This window comes from Scatophagus argus, chromosome 1 (genome assembly GCF_020382885.2).
Source record: "Scatophagus argus isolate fScaArg1 chromosome 1, fScaArg1.pri, whole genome shotgun sequence".
In the NCBI taxonomy this organism is placed as follows: Eukaryota; Metazoa; Chordata; class Actinopteri; family Scatophagidae; genus Scatophagus; species Scatophagus argus.
In genome coordinates this window covers 12,466,306-12,482,491 of record NC_058493.1, presented here as the reverse complement: position 1 = coordinate 12,482,491, position 16,186 = coordinate 12,466,306, and the positions used below count along the sequence as shown (strand labels likewise).

Genomic DNA, 16,186 nt, shown 5'->3' with positions numbered 1-16,186 from the left:
GATTTATAGACAAATCCACCAAAAGACGAGTAAGTAGGCCTCTGCATGATAATATAATAGTACTACATTTTCCCATGTCACATGCTTGTTTTTACTGAAATTACCGTGCTTAAAATGTTCTGTAATACTAATGCTCCTGGTCCCCATAATGCCACTAAATCCTATAAATGTAATCCTTGTGGGATTAAACAAGATACAGTACCACAGTTTTAAATCTACAAGTGGATGCAGAGATAGTGGTGCAGTGTAGAGGCAATGGTGGAGAATTAGCAAGAGAAATTTTGCGGTTTAGCAATACCTCCCAAATGACAATACAGGCTCAGCCTTTGCATATGTGGAGATATAGTGCTGAGAAATTATTATGCAGCCCCTCCTGACCATTAATATTGCAAAGTTTTCCAAATAAAAGACCAACATGCTGACCCTCTGTGGAGAAATCAGGGACTTGCTCATTCTGAAAGCAGTGTGCATCATTTCGCTACGGTTGCTGGTTTGAACGACATGTTTCCTCAAAATGATGTGCGGTTTTGAAGTAGATTTTTTCTCATTTGGTGGGTGTGTCACAGGTATTACCCAGTCAGCAGCGATGTGTATATAAACCCTGATATATAAAAAAGATGGGCTCGGTAGTGCGTTTGCATAACATTTAAATAAACATTTTGCTGTGCTTTGTCAGAGTTAAACACGCTACAGGCAAAACAGGAAGTCGGGTCATCTCAACTGAAATGCATCCACAGGGTGACATACCCTGTGTTTACTGCATGCACTGAAAGTGGTGTTCTGCTCTTAATGCATGAATCTTACCTGGCAAAGAAGGAGGCAGCAGCAGAGGTGGTGGTTGGTGCCATCGTGGTTACAGCGAGAGTGTGCGAGGGAGAGTTTGTGTTTGATGCTGAGTTTGTGTGTGAAGGAGAGTGTGTGTTGTAGCGGTTCAGGGCAGCCTCAGTCAAGCCTTCTCTGGAGGCCTCAGAGACCATCTGGGAGATCTGATGAGAGACAGACACATTCAAAAAATTTACACCTGAGCAATAACTGATGTTTTCTGTGTGTATGTGTGTGTGCATGTATGTTTGATTGATCCATCCGTCTGTGTGTGAGTGACTAAAGAATGAAAGTGCACCTCTGTCAGTCACCCCTCCTCCTCCTCCTCCTCCTCCTCCTCCTCCTCTCCCATACAGACAGATGTGATAAGAGTTTTTTTCCAATGATACTGATCATACTAAATGTCCTTCATAACAATCACTACAGTATATCTCTGCCTTTGGCTTTTCCCAACAATCAGATGAAAGACCACAGTCTGGTTTCCGTCATTCATTTAGTTTTCCCGTCAAAGATAATTCATGTTCATTCATTTGTGTATTCTGATGGATTTTTTTACAACAAAATTATTGAAATTTCAGCAACCTTCAATATATTTGCAGCTCTGTCAAATATTCCTGTTACTATTAGAATTTTAGATTTATTATTTGAAATAAATACAATTTTTGGACAGAAAATGATTATCAAAATAACAGGTAATGCGATATATCATGTCAATAATTAGTGACATTACATATTTGAATGAAAACGCTACACGTTATTTGTTGGTTTGTTTGATTAAGATTAGGAAGTTTATTGTTATGGTTAGGTGGTGGTTAAGCCTCTAGTAGTCAGTAATGTAAGTCTAAGTAATGTCCCCAGAAGTGATGGCAACAAGACTTGCCGACAGACAGCACACAGTGATCTCTAGTGCTCACTGTGAAGCAGCAGCAGAATGTTGTCTGGATCCCTAACAGACAGAGACAAGTAAACAAACACATCCTAGAGCCTCATTTAACCTCACGCCTTCTAGTTCACTTTCACCTTTCATTCTCTTCTTTTCCATCCCTTTCTCCACTCATTTTTATTATTACTTCTATCCTGTTCGGAGTCGTTCTCTCTGTCCCTTTGCTCTGAAATCTTAAGCTATTCACATTTGTCCTTTATTATTGGATCATCCTTCATGGCATTTGCCCTTTATTAGATAGTATGCAAGGAAGGAGGACAGTGAGGACAGAGAGGGAGAGGCAACTGAACTGCTGTATGTGTGTGTGTGTGTGTGTGCGTGTGTGTGTGTGTGTACACACTCTGAAAGAGTGACCAAATTATTAAAATCATGTGCTTCCATGGCATAAACACAAAAGAAAGCACCTTTCGCCATTTGTTGTCCCAGGTCTGCTCCTCTGTTCTTCATGTCATGTCATGTTGTGTTGCTAATTTAGAATGTGTTTTGGCCTTTTGTTAGGTGTGTAATATGTCTGTCTGTGTCAATATGAACCTGTTTGTGGCAAGTGCTCTTAACTACACTTAACGAAAGTAACACTGAATACACACACACACACACACACACACATACAATAAAGCACAAATGCACTTTTATGACACATTCAAGTGCTTTGTGTGAGTGGGTGTGTTGAATGTGGTTATTGGTTTGCCATTGTGTGCAGATGTGTATGTAACAGTGTGTATGCACGGGCTTGTGTGTTTCTGTGCGTGTGTGTTGGTAGCCGGCCCATTCGTGAAATAGATATGGATTATTGATTATAGTTCTTTATGTGCTGCCAGCAGCCTAAATCATCACCCCATGCCCCAATGAAAGAACTCATATGAGAATAAATCTGGAAGCATGTCTATAGTGAGAATGTCTATGTGCCTATGCGTGTGCGTGTGCACACTTCTCTGCACCTGTGTGTATGTGTGTAAATCAGCTGCACTGTGCTTAAATTTACTGCTGAGGGCTCCTGAGGTCCAGCCACGCAGCTCACTGCCTTGATGAATTACCTATTGGAAATGAGATGCCTCTATAGTTTATATATCCCTGTGCACTTACATGCATTTCAACTACTCAAACTTAGCTTGCTGCATTATTAAAGATGTCGTGAACATATAGAATAAAGGTTCAGTACAGGAATACCTTCCTTTTAACTGGTTACTCCTTTATCCTGATAGATGGGAATAGGAAAACTACTTGGACGGTGTGGGAGAAATGTCCCCATAGAGGGTTACAATACGAGTGGAGCAAGGCGGTTGAATAATATATGGCAGTCAACAGTTCAGACTGCAGAGGCTGGACAGACAGAGGCTCTGTGGGATCTACCCTATGTCCAGCACAAAGCAGTGCAAAGTGCAGCACAAGTGTCATTACTGTCATTTTCATGCCCAGCACCCACACATCATGAATGCATTACATCATATGCATATATATGCATAACAGAGGATTGGGGGACAGAGGCAGAGGGGTCCACCAAGCCAAAGACCACATACCAACCTGTACCTCAGCCATAATGACTGCACATAGCACTGGGAATGGGACATGACACTGTGATTGGTTTAATTATTGTTAAGCCCAAAACACCACTATGAATAATTAAGAAACTAAACATGACCCCTTTGTGCCTTGTGCCATAGTATGCGCCCAGATTATTTGCACATGCACTTTACACCATTCCCTTTAAGTGTTTAAATGGGGTCCTATGTTTTACTCAGCTGCACCTCCGACTGTCACCAGAAGAGTGCAATAACCATATACTCATTCATTTCATACCATCATGAGATTTCAAAAGGTTTGCTGCGCATCTCTTTATCTGAAGCAGCGTTTGCACTGATGGATAATTACTCTTCATGTCTCTCGTCAAACCAGCCATTGTAGGGTAGCTTTCAAATTTGTTATGCATCTGAAGTGCACACTGAAAAGAGAGATGGATAGAGTGGTAATTCCTATTGAAACAGCATTCCTGCATGGTCATCTGGCTCATGCATTTACATGGATGTCATTTTGGATGATGCAGTTATTGAAATAAACTGTTTTTCTTGTTTATGTTTGTTGGTTATTACACTTGTCCCATTTAGATTTTCCCACAAGACATAAAGGCTGAGTTGCTATCGCTACATTTCACCATAAATTGGATTAAATTACACTGGATGAAACATTAATAATACCTATGGGGATATTAGGACATTAAAGCAAGACAGAAAAGGATGCAGACAGTACCAGGATAAAGAGAGCACAGACAATAATAACGGCCAAATTTGTTGAAAAATAATGCAGCAAATCGATTAAAAAAACAAAAACAAACAGCATCTGACTGTGTTTTCATAGAACACCTGCTCCTGAGAGTGTACCTGTCAATGTGGGACTTTGATGAATGTGATATTAGATTCCCTCAAAGACAAAACTAACAAACAAACAAACAAAAAAAACACTTAAACATTTATTCTGTCACTCTCACTCTTCCTCTTTCTCTACACTCCAGCACTTAAATACATCCCCTCCCTCTCATTCATCTTCATTATAACACAAATGCCTTTTCCCCAGTATCCACCTTCCTCATCTGTCTCTCTTACATTTATTCTATTTTTCCATCCTTTTGCAACCACATGCTATAACATTTGCGCCTGAAATTTCAGAGCTGTGTGAGAAGAATGAAAAGAGAAATGGTGTGTTTGAGTGTGTCCATGTATGTGTGTGGTCCTGCCTGCTGTTATCAGGGGGATAGACACAATCTTTAAAGCAATCTAAATGGTTACTGCAGTGGAGTGGCGGAAGAGAAGGAGTGCCTGCCCATTCACGGTGAAAGTGGAGGACAGACACACAGAGCTTAGTGAGCAAGTGTTTATGTATTCTACATTACAGGAAGAATTACAGAACCAGGCAGACAGAGAAGGAAGAGAAAGCAGACAGCACAAACGAACGCAGCAGAAGCTAAGATTTCTCTTGTATTCCACACATTCTTCCTCCTAGTAAAATCCTGGCACTTACATTACCCATAATACCGCATGACTGCCAACAGTTTAAGTGAAGGTACTTCTTTGTGCAGCTCTGACACACAAGGCTTTGAACAACTTTTCCCACATTTGCAGTAGTACCTGTAAAAAAAATGATGGAGCTCCCCTTTAACAGCCTGCTTTCATTTTTCAAACCTAGATTTATCCTAAACTGGTGACCTGCAAGTCACAAGCTTCTTTAACCTTTAGGTCACCACTGGCACCCTAATTCATCTTAAAGGATGTCCAGCTAAGTCAGACAGTGTTTGGCAGCATTCAGGCACAACAAACAGAAACAGTTAATCTAACTATTATACACACACACACACACACAGTTGTGTTTCCGTCACTTCTGGGGACATTACATAGACCAAACTTGTCTAATCCTAACCCTTACTTAACCAAACCCTAACCTCAGCCTAACCTTAAAGCAACTCTTCACCCGAAGTTATGTTGTGGGGACTTGCATTTTGTCCCCATAAGTAAGGCAGGTCCTCACAATGTGACTGCATAAGCAGATTTTTGTCCCCACAGTTATAGGAATACACGTCCACACACACTGTATAAATCTGTTTTCAATTAGCTGCTTGAAGGACAGAGTGAGGGCAAAGAGACAACGTTGGGTTTGTTTTCTGATGCCAAAGAGAGGGAGAGAGAGGGAGAGAGAGGGAGGGTCCTATTGCCTCTTACCCCACCCCACTCCTCCACCCTCCAATCACCACCATCACCAAAACCGTCTAAAAAATATGTAGGCAATTCTTAGGAACCTAATTTTTCATGATTTGGCTTCACACTGTCTGTCATATCCACTGCTGTGCCACTAACATGTACAGTATTGTCAGCTATGAGTGTTTAATACTGCTCACACTTTACTGTGTTTCTGCTTGCTTTTTTGATTCCATTTTAAAATGTCTGTGGCCTTCACTGGCTCCTTCATCCCACCTAGCTACCTGGGAGATTCACTCTCAGTCTGTTATAATCCGTCTGCCTCGTTCTGACTGAATCAGCGTTTTTCATTTGTCCTAGACTTGTGGGAGCAAATAGAAAAGTCCTAATAAATCTAAAATGTGGAGGTTGTCACCTCTTAACATTGCTGATCCAGCAGGATTTTAATGTCAGCTACACCAGAGGCAGGCAGGTCACCGCTGCACTGTCTACCTCTGTGTCCTCCCTTTCTTCTCTGTCTCTTGTTGGCACAATGAGGTGGTCATTGTGCCATTTGACTTTAACTGTGAATTTACTTATGAAATTAAATGGAATGAAATCATATCAGTGCTGATGGTGATAGTGTTTCTGAAGAGTAAAACTATCGTTGTCACAAAGCCCACTGATTGTTAGCACAGAGTAATTTGAACTTGATATTGCTGAAGAGCTTTAACATATTTGATGAGGTTTCTTATTTTGCCTGTGTTAGATCTGATGAAGAGAAGGGGAGAAGCAGGGTTTTATGTTATGTGTTGCACAGGCAGATCTCCAACAGATCTCCAACCATTGATCAGCAATGGTTCATCTCAGCAATTTGTCCACATGCACTGATGTGTCTCTATTACCTTCTTTCCATCCTCTCTGCCCACATCGCTCTAACACTGAATTCTCTTCATTTTCTTCTTTCTACTTCCATTCCCATTTTTTTTGATTTCTCTCTGTTCAGCTCCTCCCCCTTCTCTTCCTCTCTCAGGGGTGAGTCTAAATGAGGGTGATTTATTATCGTGCTCCGTTTCTCCTTTCCTGCTGAAATACCATTACTGTCAGAGTCACAGCACAAATGCTCGGACGCCTACCAACATAGATACTAACTCACACATATAGAACACAGATATACAACACATTAAGGCTCACTTACTCACACACCAAGAAACCAGGTAATTCTTTATTATCTAATGACTTGAAATTTGGAAAGAGCTGAAAACTTTCACTGTCATCCCCATAAAGACATTTCAGAATACACAACAGTGCTTATGCTCAATTTATCTCTGACCAGTAGGACAAGATAATGAAACAATTCTGGAGACTGTACAAAGTAATTTCCCCCTGTATCTGATTCAAGTCATGTGCTGAATAAAAACAGATGGGGAACAGCACAAGAAGGTGAATGTGAAACATAAAAAAGTGAGAAAGACAGGAAAATAGTAGAGGAGGAGGAAAGAAAGAGGCATAGGCAATAAGTACAGTGAAAGTGTGTGTGTGTGTGTGTGTATATGAGGGAGAGAGTGAGAGAGAGAGAAGGAGAGAGAGTGTGAATGAGGGTGAAGGAGTGAAGGGGTACTGGGGGTGTGTGACATAGAGTCCCCAGAGTCCTAATTATCGCCGTATGAATTATTACATCTGTAGAACACTTTCATACACACATGTTAACACACACACACACACACACCTCTGGATCTCCCCTGGAGTCTCAGCTCTCCTGCCTCCATCCATACAACACTATACTACATGTCACCTGAGGCATTTTCTCCCTCCTACCATCTCCCTCTCCTGTCTGCTCCTGCTCCCTCTCTTCCTGTCTCTGGCTAAACCCTCTTCTGGTCTATCTCTTTATTCAGTGTGGTGTCACTTTCATGGTTTGCGCCACTTTTGATAAGAGATGGCTATCAAATCAAATTCTAAGTTGATTGTTGGGTCCTCATGCGGAGCTCTTTTGGGGGAAAACAAACTTTGCAATGTCTCTTTACAATTTGAGATTCTAACGGACACCTGCAAGCTACTAATAAAAAACTTAATCAGTTAGTAGTTTAAGAAGAAGAAGAATCAGCTTTATTGGCAGTATATATATATATTTTTACATGCACACACTGTCAGGCACCTAGGGGGCAAATTGGGGGTTAAGTGCCTTGCTCAAGGGCATATCAGCCAGCTAATGGAGGGGGGAGGAGCATTTTTCTCATTAATCACTCCACCACACCCAAATTTTTCCCACCGGTCCAATAGGAGAATTGAACCGGCAACCCTACGATAACAAGCCACTTCTCCAACCTCTAGGCCACAGCCGCACCATGAGCACTTCTAACTTACTGAAAGAAATGTTGCATAAGGCACTACAGACTATATTGCAGAATTCGTCTTCTCAGTCTGGACATGACGTCTGGTTCTCTTGGATCAGGGGTTGTCAGACTCTAACAGATGTCCCCCAGCTCCCCGCGTCTACTCTAACTTCACTTCACGGTAAAGGATGTTGTCACACCTAGTAGCCTTTCTCTTTCTTCTGTTTAGGAGATAATTATAGAAGAGGAGATAATCGTCTTTGAACTACAGCGCCTGATGATTCTTTGGGAAATGTAAAGAAGGAAGCATAAAATGTTGCTGTGGAGTCAGTTAGTCAGTTAGTTAGCTTTGGGTTAAAGCTTGTGCTCATTTTTTTTTGTTTTGTTTAACATATATTTGCTTGTCAAGTTGGCTATGCCGAATTAGCTATTAACTACAGATATACACACTAATATCACTAGATTACTGTGATATTGAAGAAAACAATTTCTGGCAATTTCCGGAGTTCTACTGAACATGTTCTTTCTTTGTTTCCATAAGCAGAGTCTTGGGCATTTATTTGTGTTGGACTTGAATGCTAAGGGTTTTAAAGAACATTAATTGACTTTGACCTCACATCTTTGTCTCATGTCCCTCACTCCATGCCACACAATTTGAAAACCTCTGATTTGCTCATATTGAGGCCTCACAGTACAAATTTTACCTTGTCTGTTCACCATTTCTTTGCTTTGGAACCACAATCTGACACTTATCTATGTCACCAATGAGGCTGCAGTGGCAAAAGGCACTTCATGTTGTTCCTTTTGCTACATTCTTTTTCTGCTTCTCCCAAGAAGTGTCCAGAGAAAGACAAGTCCAACCACTTTCATGTTTTTCACCTTGTTGTTGATGATGGGGGGGTTTTATATTGATATTCTCTTATAGTCGTTTCTGGGTTTTTTTGTTTTTTTTAACAATGAACCTAGTGAGAGGCTTTTGTTACAAGATGTGTCCTTATAAAGAACACACAGACATGCTCACGTGGACACACACAGACACATACTTTGCCTCGGGCAGATTCAACAGAGTCTTGTCTTAGTTTCTACAAGCTCAGAAAAGGTCAAAAAACAGAGTGGGAGAAAGTAGGAAGCAAAAGAGAAATGAGGAAAGCAGTTAAATTAACACAGAGGAGGAGAGCAGCCTGTATGCTAATGCTGAACACATTGTCTCCGAAAGTCAGGCATTGTCAGTGGATGACACCAAACAAGGTTACTTTACCGTACGTAGGTAAACCTACAAGCTGAACAATTTAAATGTCGCACTTCCTATCGGACTCATATTGTGAGACGTAGTCATCTGCATGCCATTTGGAATAATCACACCAGAATACATTTACTCAGTTTGAAGGGTAATATTTGCAATGTCCTAGTGATGAATCTCTCTACAGATTATCATGTGTGACTGCAAAGTGTATGCACACACACACATACAAACACACAAAAACACCTCTACAAGTAGCTTACCTGGTATGGATAGAGTGTAACTCCTCCATTGGTTCGGTTTGGGTGCTGATGGGCCTGTAGAGCTGCTGTACTCCCGTTATAACTGCTGTTACCACTATTATTACCAGGGCTGTTTATTCCAGTTACTGGTTGTTGTTGGGCACCAGCTTTTCCAGAACTGGGGGACCCATTCTTTCTGTCTACCCCACCTCCAAGCCCCAGAGAGCTGGGCTTGGACCCCAGTCTGTGCCCTGAGCCTTGAGGTTGTGGGTTTGTGGTAGCACAGCTAGACATTTGCCCCACCGAGGGACTCCCATGGCTCAGGTTGGATGGTCCGTGGCTTGGGCTGGGTGTTGGGGTCTGGCTGGGGCTTGGGGATGGTGACTGGGAGGATGTGTGTGGGGGGTGTGAAACAGCAGCACCAGCTGAGGAGGAGGAGGAGGAGGAGGAAGGGAGAAAAGGAGGAGCCCACTCCCGTGATCCAGCTCCGGATGCTCCCATTGGACCTTGAGGTCCTTGAGATCCATATCGTCCGATCAGTGCCGTAGGGGAAGAGGTGGGAGACAAATCCCATTGGTCAAGAGTGAGGACCATGCGCACAGCTTCCTGTTTGAGCTGAGTGAGGTGAGTGGCGCAGACATCACAGCGACTGTCACGCTCGTTCCACGCCCGCCGAGAACTGTTGGGCACCTGAAGCTTATCATGAAGGAGGAGGGAGAAGGAGGGATCCTGGAGGGGGAGAGACAGAGAGAGAAAGTGGGATTTAGACAGGGGTCTGGAGGAATAAATAGGAGCAAATGAGGCAGGAACAGCACGCTTTGAGCTGCACTAGGGAATGTAGCTGAAGGAAAACTTGGAGGAGAAGAGAAGAGAGAAGAAGAAATGATAGGCGTGTTGAACAAATCATGACCATGAATATTTATAGAAAATCTAAGAAAACATGGCAGAGTAGCCCGAGGGAAGATATGTAGAGAGGCATGCAGACCCAGAGAAGGACAAGCAAAAGCAAGTACACACACACACACACACACACACACACACACACACACACACACACACAATATGCTTGGGGTCCTACAGGTAAAAGTGTCACAGAAGCTGGCAGCAAGTAGAGTCCTCTTATACAGAAATGAAAACCTCTTGCCTCTGGCCTTCCTCTCCCTTCTTTCTTTCTTTTTCTCTCAGCATAGATTTTGCAACAGCGCAGTCTGACATCGTGAGCACCTTTGAATCATCTGCAAGACGTCTTGGTGTAATAAATACTGAAATTCCAAGAGATAAAACAGCAGCCATACATTTTCTTTGTACAAGAGTTTAATTTCTTGACTATCAATTTCTAACTTAACTGAATTTTATTTTTCATTAAAAGGCAATAAAAAATGATTTGATGAAGAGCTCAGTGATGGTGACATAAACTATTTCTTGTTCATTCATGCCTTGGAAAGGAGTTCAGAATATTATAGGTAACTCTAAGAAAATGTCACACAACATTAAACTCAATCTAAGTTGTAATGATCACATGCAATGACATCTAAGCTAATGTCAACTGTAACAGCACTCAACAAGTAAACATGCATTGACATTTTGAGTATGTTCATCTTCTCATTTTAAACTCATCTTTCTGTTCCTCTGTAGATGAATTGGCTAGGCCATCGTTAAGTGCTTTTGGTCTGGTTGCAGGAGGATTTGTAAAAAACAAAAGGGCACTTTTGTGAAAGCAAGAACAACAACAAAACACTAAATTGGTTTCACATATGGGCCCTACTTAAGCACAATGACAAGTGCAAAAAGCTTGATCCCGAGCGATCAGACTGTGTGGGCGACTTCAAGTACACCTGCTATTTTGGTTCCTGTTTGTGCAGCAGCGCAAAGTGCAGAAAGGCTTCGTGAGGTGGAATATAAATCAGAGGGTTTGCTGATGAATAAATACACTCTCAGCCAGTCACATCACTGGTGTTGTTGCTCTTAAAGAGCTGAGCCAATCACAGTGATGCATCACAACAACAGCTCAATACATAAAGAACCACCTTCTCCAGAAAATCATGTTATTGTCTGGGGCAGAGCGGACAACAATAACTGGTCGCTTCGTATTGTAAAATGTGAAATAATAATGTCGTACCCTTGTGTATGTAAAGAACAAAACATGAAACTAGTGCATTGCTTTTGTTCACAAATGATTCACGACCAACTTACTTCTGTAAAATAGCAAATAGCTTCTAAAAGCTCTGTTAGACATCCACCCTGTTCACAGATGTATAGAATTGAAATACAACAGTCAATATGAGGCTGCAGTGAGTTTACACATATGTTGATGAGGCAGAACTGTTTCAGTTTAGTGGAGAATTCGCCTCTTCTGGTGGGCACAGGCTACCAGGCTTCAGTCCATATATGCATTTTTTTTTTAAAGCAGAAAAAAACACAATCATTAAAATATACTACATCTATTGTTTTCCCCCTCTTTTCCCTCCTTTTGCTTTCCCTCTCTTCACTCTTCACTGACCTCTCTGTCAGTGTTTGTCTGGTGAAGGTGTGTTTGTATGCGTGTGTGTGAGCAATCACACTGTGCTTTTTTTTGCATCCGGAAATTCAGATATTTGTCCAATTTGTTTGTGCAATTATCTGTGCCTGTGTGCAGGAATGAATGTGCACATACAGGTATGAGTTGTGTGTGTGTGTGTGTATGTCTGCGTGTGTTTTTTCCCAGACTAATTGGAGCCACTTGAACATAGCAAAGCCTCTCTAAATCTCCTGCCACAACTCTCTGGTCTAAATATCAAAGTTAACAAGCAAAACACACGCACACACCTCGATACAGATCTGTGTCTAAACCTCAGTTGACCCTAATGAAAACGTTTTTTTCCCAATTTTATCCACAAAGCATTATGCACTTATCTGACAAAGATCATTTAAGAGAAATTATTTTTCCTATTAAAAGCCTGGCTCTACCTGAGGCCCTGATGATGGGATTAAAATAACCCAGTGTTACGTTGTGAGTTAATTGTTCACCTAAGTGTAGGTGCAGTGTCAGTGTATGTCTGCTTAAGAGGCCTGTACTTCAAGAAAACATCTGTGTTAGGTGGTGCCAACTCACTTGATAACTATAATTACTTTTGTGCCTTCAGCCAGCCCATCTCCTCTGAAACGCTACAGCCAGGTATCTTTCTGCACAGGTGATAGTTACAGCAACGTGAATATACGGTTACATGTAAAAACTATCACAGGTTGTTTTGACTTAACATGTGCAGTCTCCACAGGAACGAAACTACTTTTCTTACACAGTACAGATTTGTCCCCACAGATGATACAAAATCTTTTCACTGAAACTGCTTTCTCTTGAATGACTGTAATAGCAGTCAGCTGCTCCTGTATCCTGAAACAGAGTCGTTACACTCACTTTATGCCTTCTCAAAACAGTAAATATCCCTCATTTGCAGCTGCATTTTCCGTCTGACCAATTTAACAACTTAAATAAAACACAGTTTAACAGTTTAACCACTAACATGATGTAATGTCAGAATAATAGGTGCATGATAACAATCACGACTTACACATGTTGATCCAAACAACAAAAAACGTCACTTTCAACTGCTGTGTGGACTTCAATTTGAATGTCTCAGTACATCATGCCAGGAAAGACATGCACATACAGTGTTAATCAAAGTGATAGATAGGCACTCTTTGTTTAGTGAAACTTAATCAATACACAAGTCACAGAGATGCAGCATTTGTATGTGCATCCAATAAATAGGCATGTGATGGACGCAGGTCATTTCTCAGCAGGTTTAGACTATCAGACATTAGGACGAAGAGACAGATGATTGACAGAAAAGACAAAAAAATGGAGGGCCGTATGGGTAAATGATGGCTGACTGACAGGTAGAGACGAGCGCTTCAGATAAACAAGCAGCTTTCTTGCGAAACACATCCTATTTACACGGAGTTCTATAATTAAGTTTTTGTTTATCATTTTTCTCTTAATCAAAATGGCTTTTCACCTATAAAAAAAACAATGCAGTTCAATTTTCTGTGTGTGTGTGGTCAGATGGCGTCAGAAAAAGAGAGTGACTGTAATGTACTGTCTGCAACACAGAAATAAGCCTCTATCAGTAGCAAGCCTGTTACCTTTCCTCAATCAATATACAGTCTGCCTGTGTGTGGGTGTGTGTGCAGATGTGTGTCTACACAAAGCAACATTTCATCTAACAGCAAAATGCAACCTCTCAATGTGAGGGCTGCTAGGCTATGTCAACAAACCACAAGACCTCAAGACACACACACAGAGCATCTGAGCGGTGTGTGTGAGTGTGGTTGTATTCCTGGATAAAGGCTACCTTGTTACTCAGAAAAATAACGATCAGAATGTGGTTTTTAAACATATACATACTGTACATGTGTCTAGGCTGCCATACATACAGAGACTTCATAGAATAAGCAGGTACTACTACTACTACTCTCTCTCTCACACACACACATAAAGCAAACAGGTTTGCTTTGACACACATTAGAGGATGCAGACAGGAGCGAAGAGAGCTGAGGTAGAGGCAACTTTTCCCTGTGTGTTCAATAATCCTGCTTTGCCACTGGATTATGACACATTTTCTGCTAGGTATAAAGATTTTCTAGTTTTTACACAAGATTGGCTGAATTTATTGCATCTGGCAGAGAGAGGGAGAAATAATGACAGTGGTGGTGATTATAACAACAAAACAGAGCAAACTTTAATGTAGCTGCACTGAAAAATGTAATCTGAAATCAACTACATTTGGCCAGCAGGAGATGAGCACTGTAATGGGAAAGCTGTTTGGTCAGCCATATCATGGTATGAATATGAAACATGGCTGGGACAGACAGAGAAAATCAGGGAAAAAAATCATAAAGGTTCAGTAAAGTTTTGTATGATGTTTTTACTTTTACTATCCAGTGTTGGTGTGGATTTTTCCAGCAACATTCAGTCCTGGAAAAAGTATGAAACCGTTTATAGCCAGTGCAAGTGAGCAGGGTCTCATTTTACTGATTGTTCATATCTATTATCATAAAACGTGTTAGGGAAAGATAAAAATAAACCACTGTGCAGAAAGTTAAAGAAAGCAATCCTCCAATCAATGACAAATAATAGTCCTGTTTTTTGCGTTGGAAAGAATTGGAAAAGTCAGATCAATCCCAGAATTGTGTAGAAAAAGGAATATTTCATTTCTCTTGGATACTTTCTACCCCTCTGCATCTCCCACAACCTCAAACACACAGGCACAGCAGACAGGCGACTAAAGAAGCAATAAAGTGGACACGGTGTACAGTCCTTGAAATGAGGGCCTGGTCGTTCCAAATTAGCTGAGATTTGGAGAGCAGCCAAGCTGCCTGACTGAAAAAAAAGGAAAGGGGGAGCTACATTTGAAGAAGAGAGAATGAGAGGCTCTCGACAGAGAGATGGAGTTTTTATAAGACTGGGCATGAACACTGCACACACATATCCATGTAACACACACACACACACAGGCACAGTTTTACTCTCTCTCTCTCTCTGTCTTCTCTTTGACCCCATATCAAAATCTCTTTTCACTAATGCTTCCTTTTTGTTATTTCCAGCATATCTTTCAGTATAACAGTCTAAGTTTGTTCATATTCCCCTGATCCAAACACACACATACACCACACATACTCTCGTTCGGTCTCCCATGAGCTTGTATTACAAAACATTACAAAGCTAGCCAAACAAGCTAGAGTTCAGCCCAGGTAAAACAAGAAGAAGTTTAATATGGAAATCTAATTTTACAGTATTTACAAGACTGTTCTTCTTTTAAAAAAGAACAATATCAGATTTAAAATATGATTATTAGTATTATTAGTAACATTTACTGAAATTGTGCTTAGATAAGAATGTCTTATTGTGAACCTATCTATTTCCTCCCTTTCCTCACATCTAACTGTCTCTCCCAGGCATCACTTCACCTCTGAATTCATCAGTATTCTGTGAGTGACTCAATCAGTCTCAGCACCACAGATAGTCTATGAGTGTGTGACTCATTTCCTCCTACAAGGGCAGACGAACACCGCCTCGACTTTACTGTGCAGGGATGGAGTGAGTGACAGAAAGAGAGAAAGCAGAGAGATGGAGACAGCGTCCAAGCTAACTGAACAGTGACCTCAGCGACTCTTAGTGTGCTGACAATCAGGCTGTGTAGCAGTGACTGTATGTGTGGGCACGCTGATTGGACACAGAAGGATGCTGTTGCTGAGATTTGATAAGAAAAGACAGCTCAGTTCTGTTTGTCCCTTTCTGTTTGTTTGTGTGCATGTGCATGCGTGTGAGCACACCGGAGGTAAAAGGTTCATGAGAATAGGCTGTCAGACATAAGACACATCCCTTTCACACACACACACACACACACACACACACACACACACACACACACAGAAGCAGACCACATAAATAGACCAACACTCACTGCACCGCTGACTGGGTATAACCAAACATTCTGACAATGAACTGTGTGACTGCAATGCACCTCCATTAAAACTGAGTGACAGAGAGAATCAAAAGGGAGAGGAGAGCAGAGGAGGAGCACATTTTTCGTTGGTTATAACCAGAATAACACTGGTTTATTGGAGAGTGTGTGTGTGTGTGTGTGTGTGTGTGTGTGTGTGTGTGTGTGTGTGTAATCAGTTCCAGATGAGTGACCAAGGAAGGTAAACCTTTCCTCCCTCCCCCCATACTCATTTACCTCCTCTCACCCCTCTCCTCATTCATTCCCCCACTACACACACACACACACACATGCACGCACACACACGCGCATTTGTCAGCAGGTTTGGGATCAGTGAATTCATGCAGAAGACATGCAGACGGTCTCTTGCACCTGCTCTGACAGGACACACACACACACACACAGTAAAAGGCAGGACTGTAACAGAACGATAACGAAAAGACGAAGAATGAAAAATGG

The 16,186-nt window shown here is 41.5% G+C and overlaps 1 protein-coding gene across 1 annotated transcript in view; it reads right to left on the bottom strand.

The window, feature by feature from the left end:
* The window catches only part of kif26ba (kinesin family member 26Ba), a 76,377-nt gene that overhangs the window by 42,767 nt on the left and 17,424 nt on the right, over positions 1–16,186 (bottom strand). Inside the window, exons 3-4 of the mRNA XM_046383821.1 lie at positions 9,267–9,974; positions 805–986 (exon numbers count right to left, since the gene is read on the bottom strand). Of these exons, the coding sequence (XP_046239777.1) occupies positions 805–986; positions 9,267–9,974 (890 nt within the window). The remainder of the gene's footprint in view (positions 1–804; positions 987–9,266; positions 9,975–16,186) is intronic.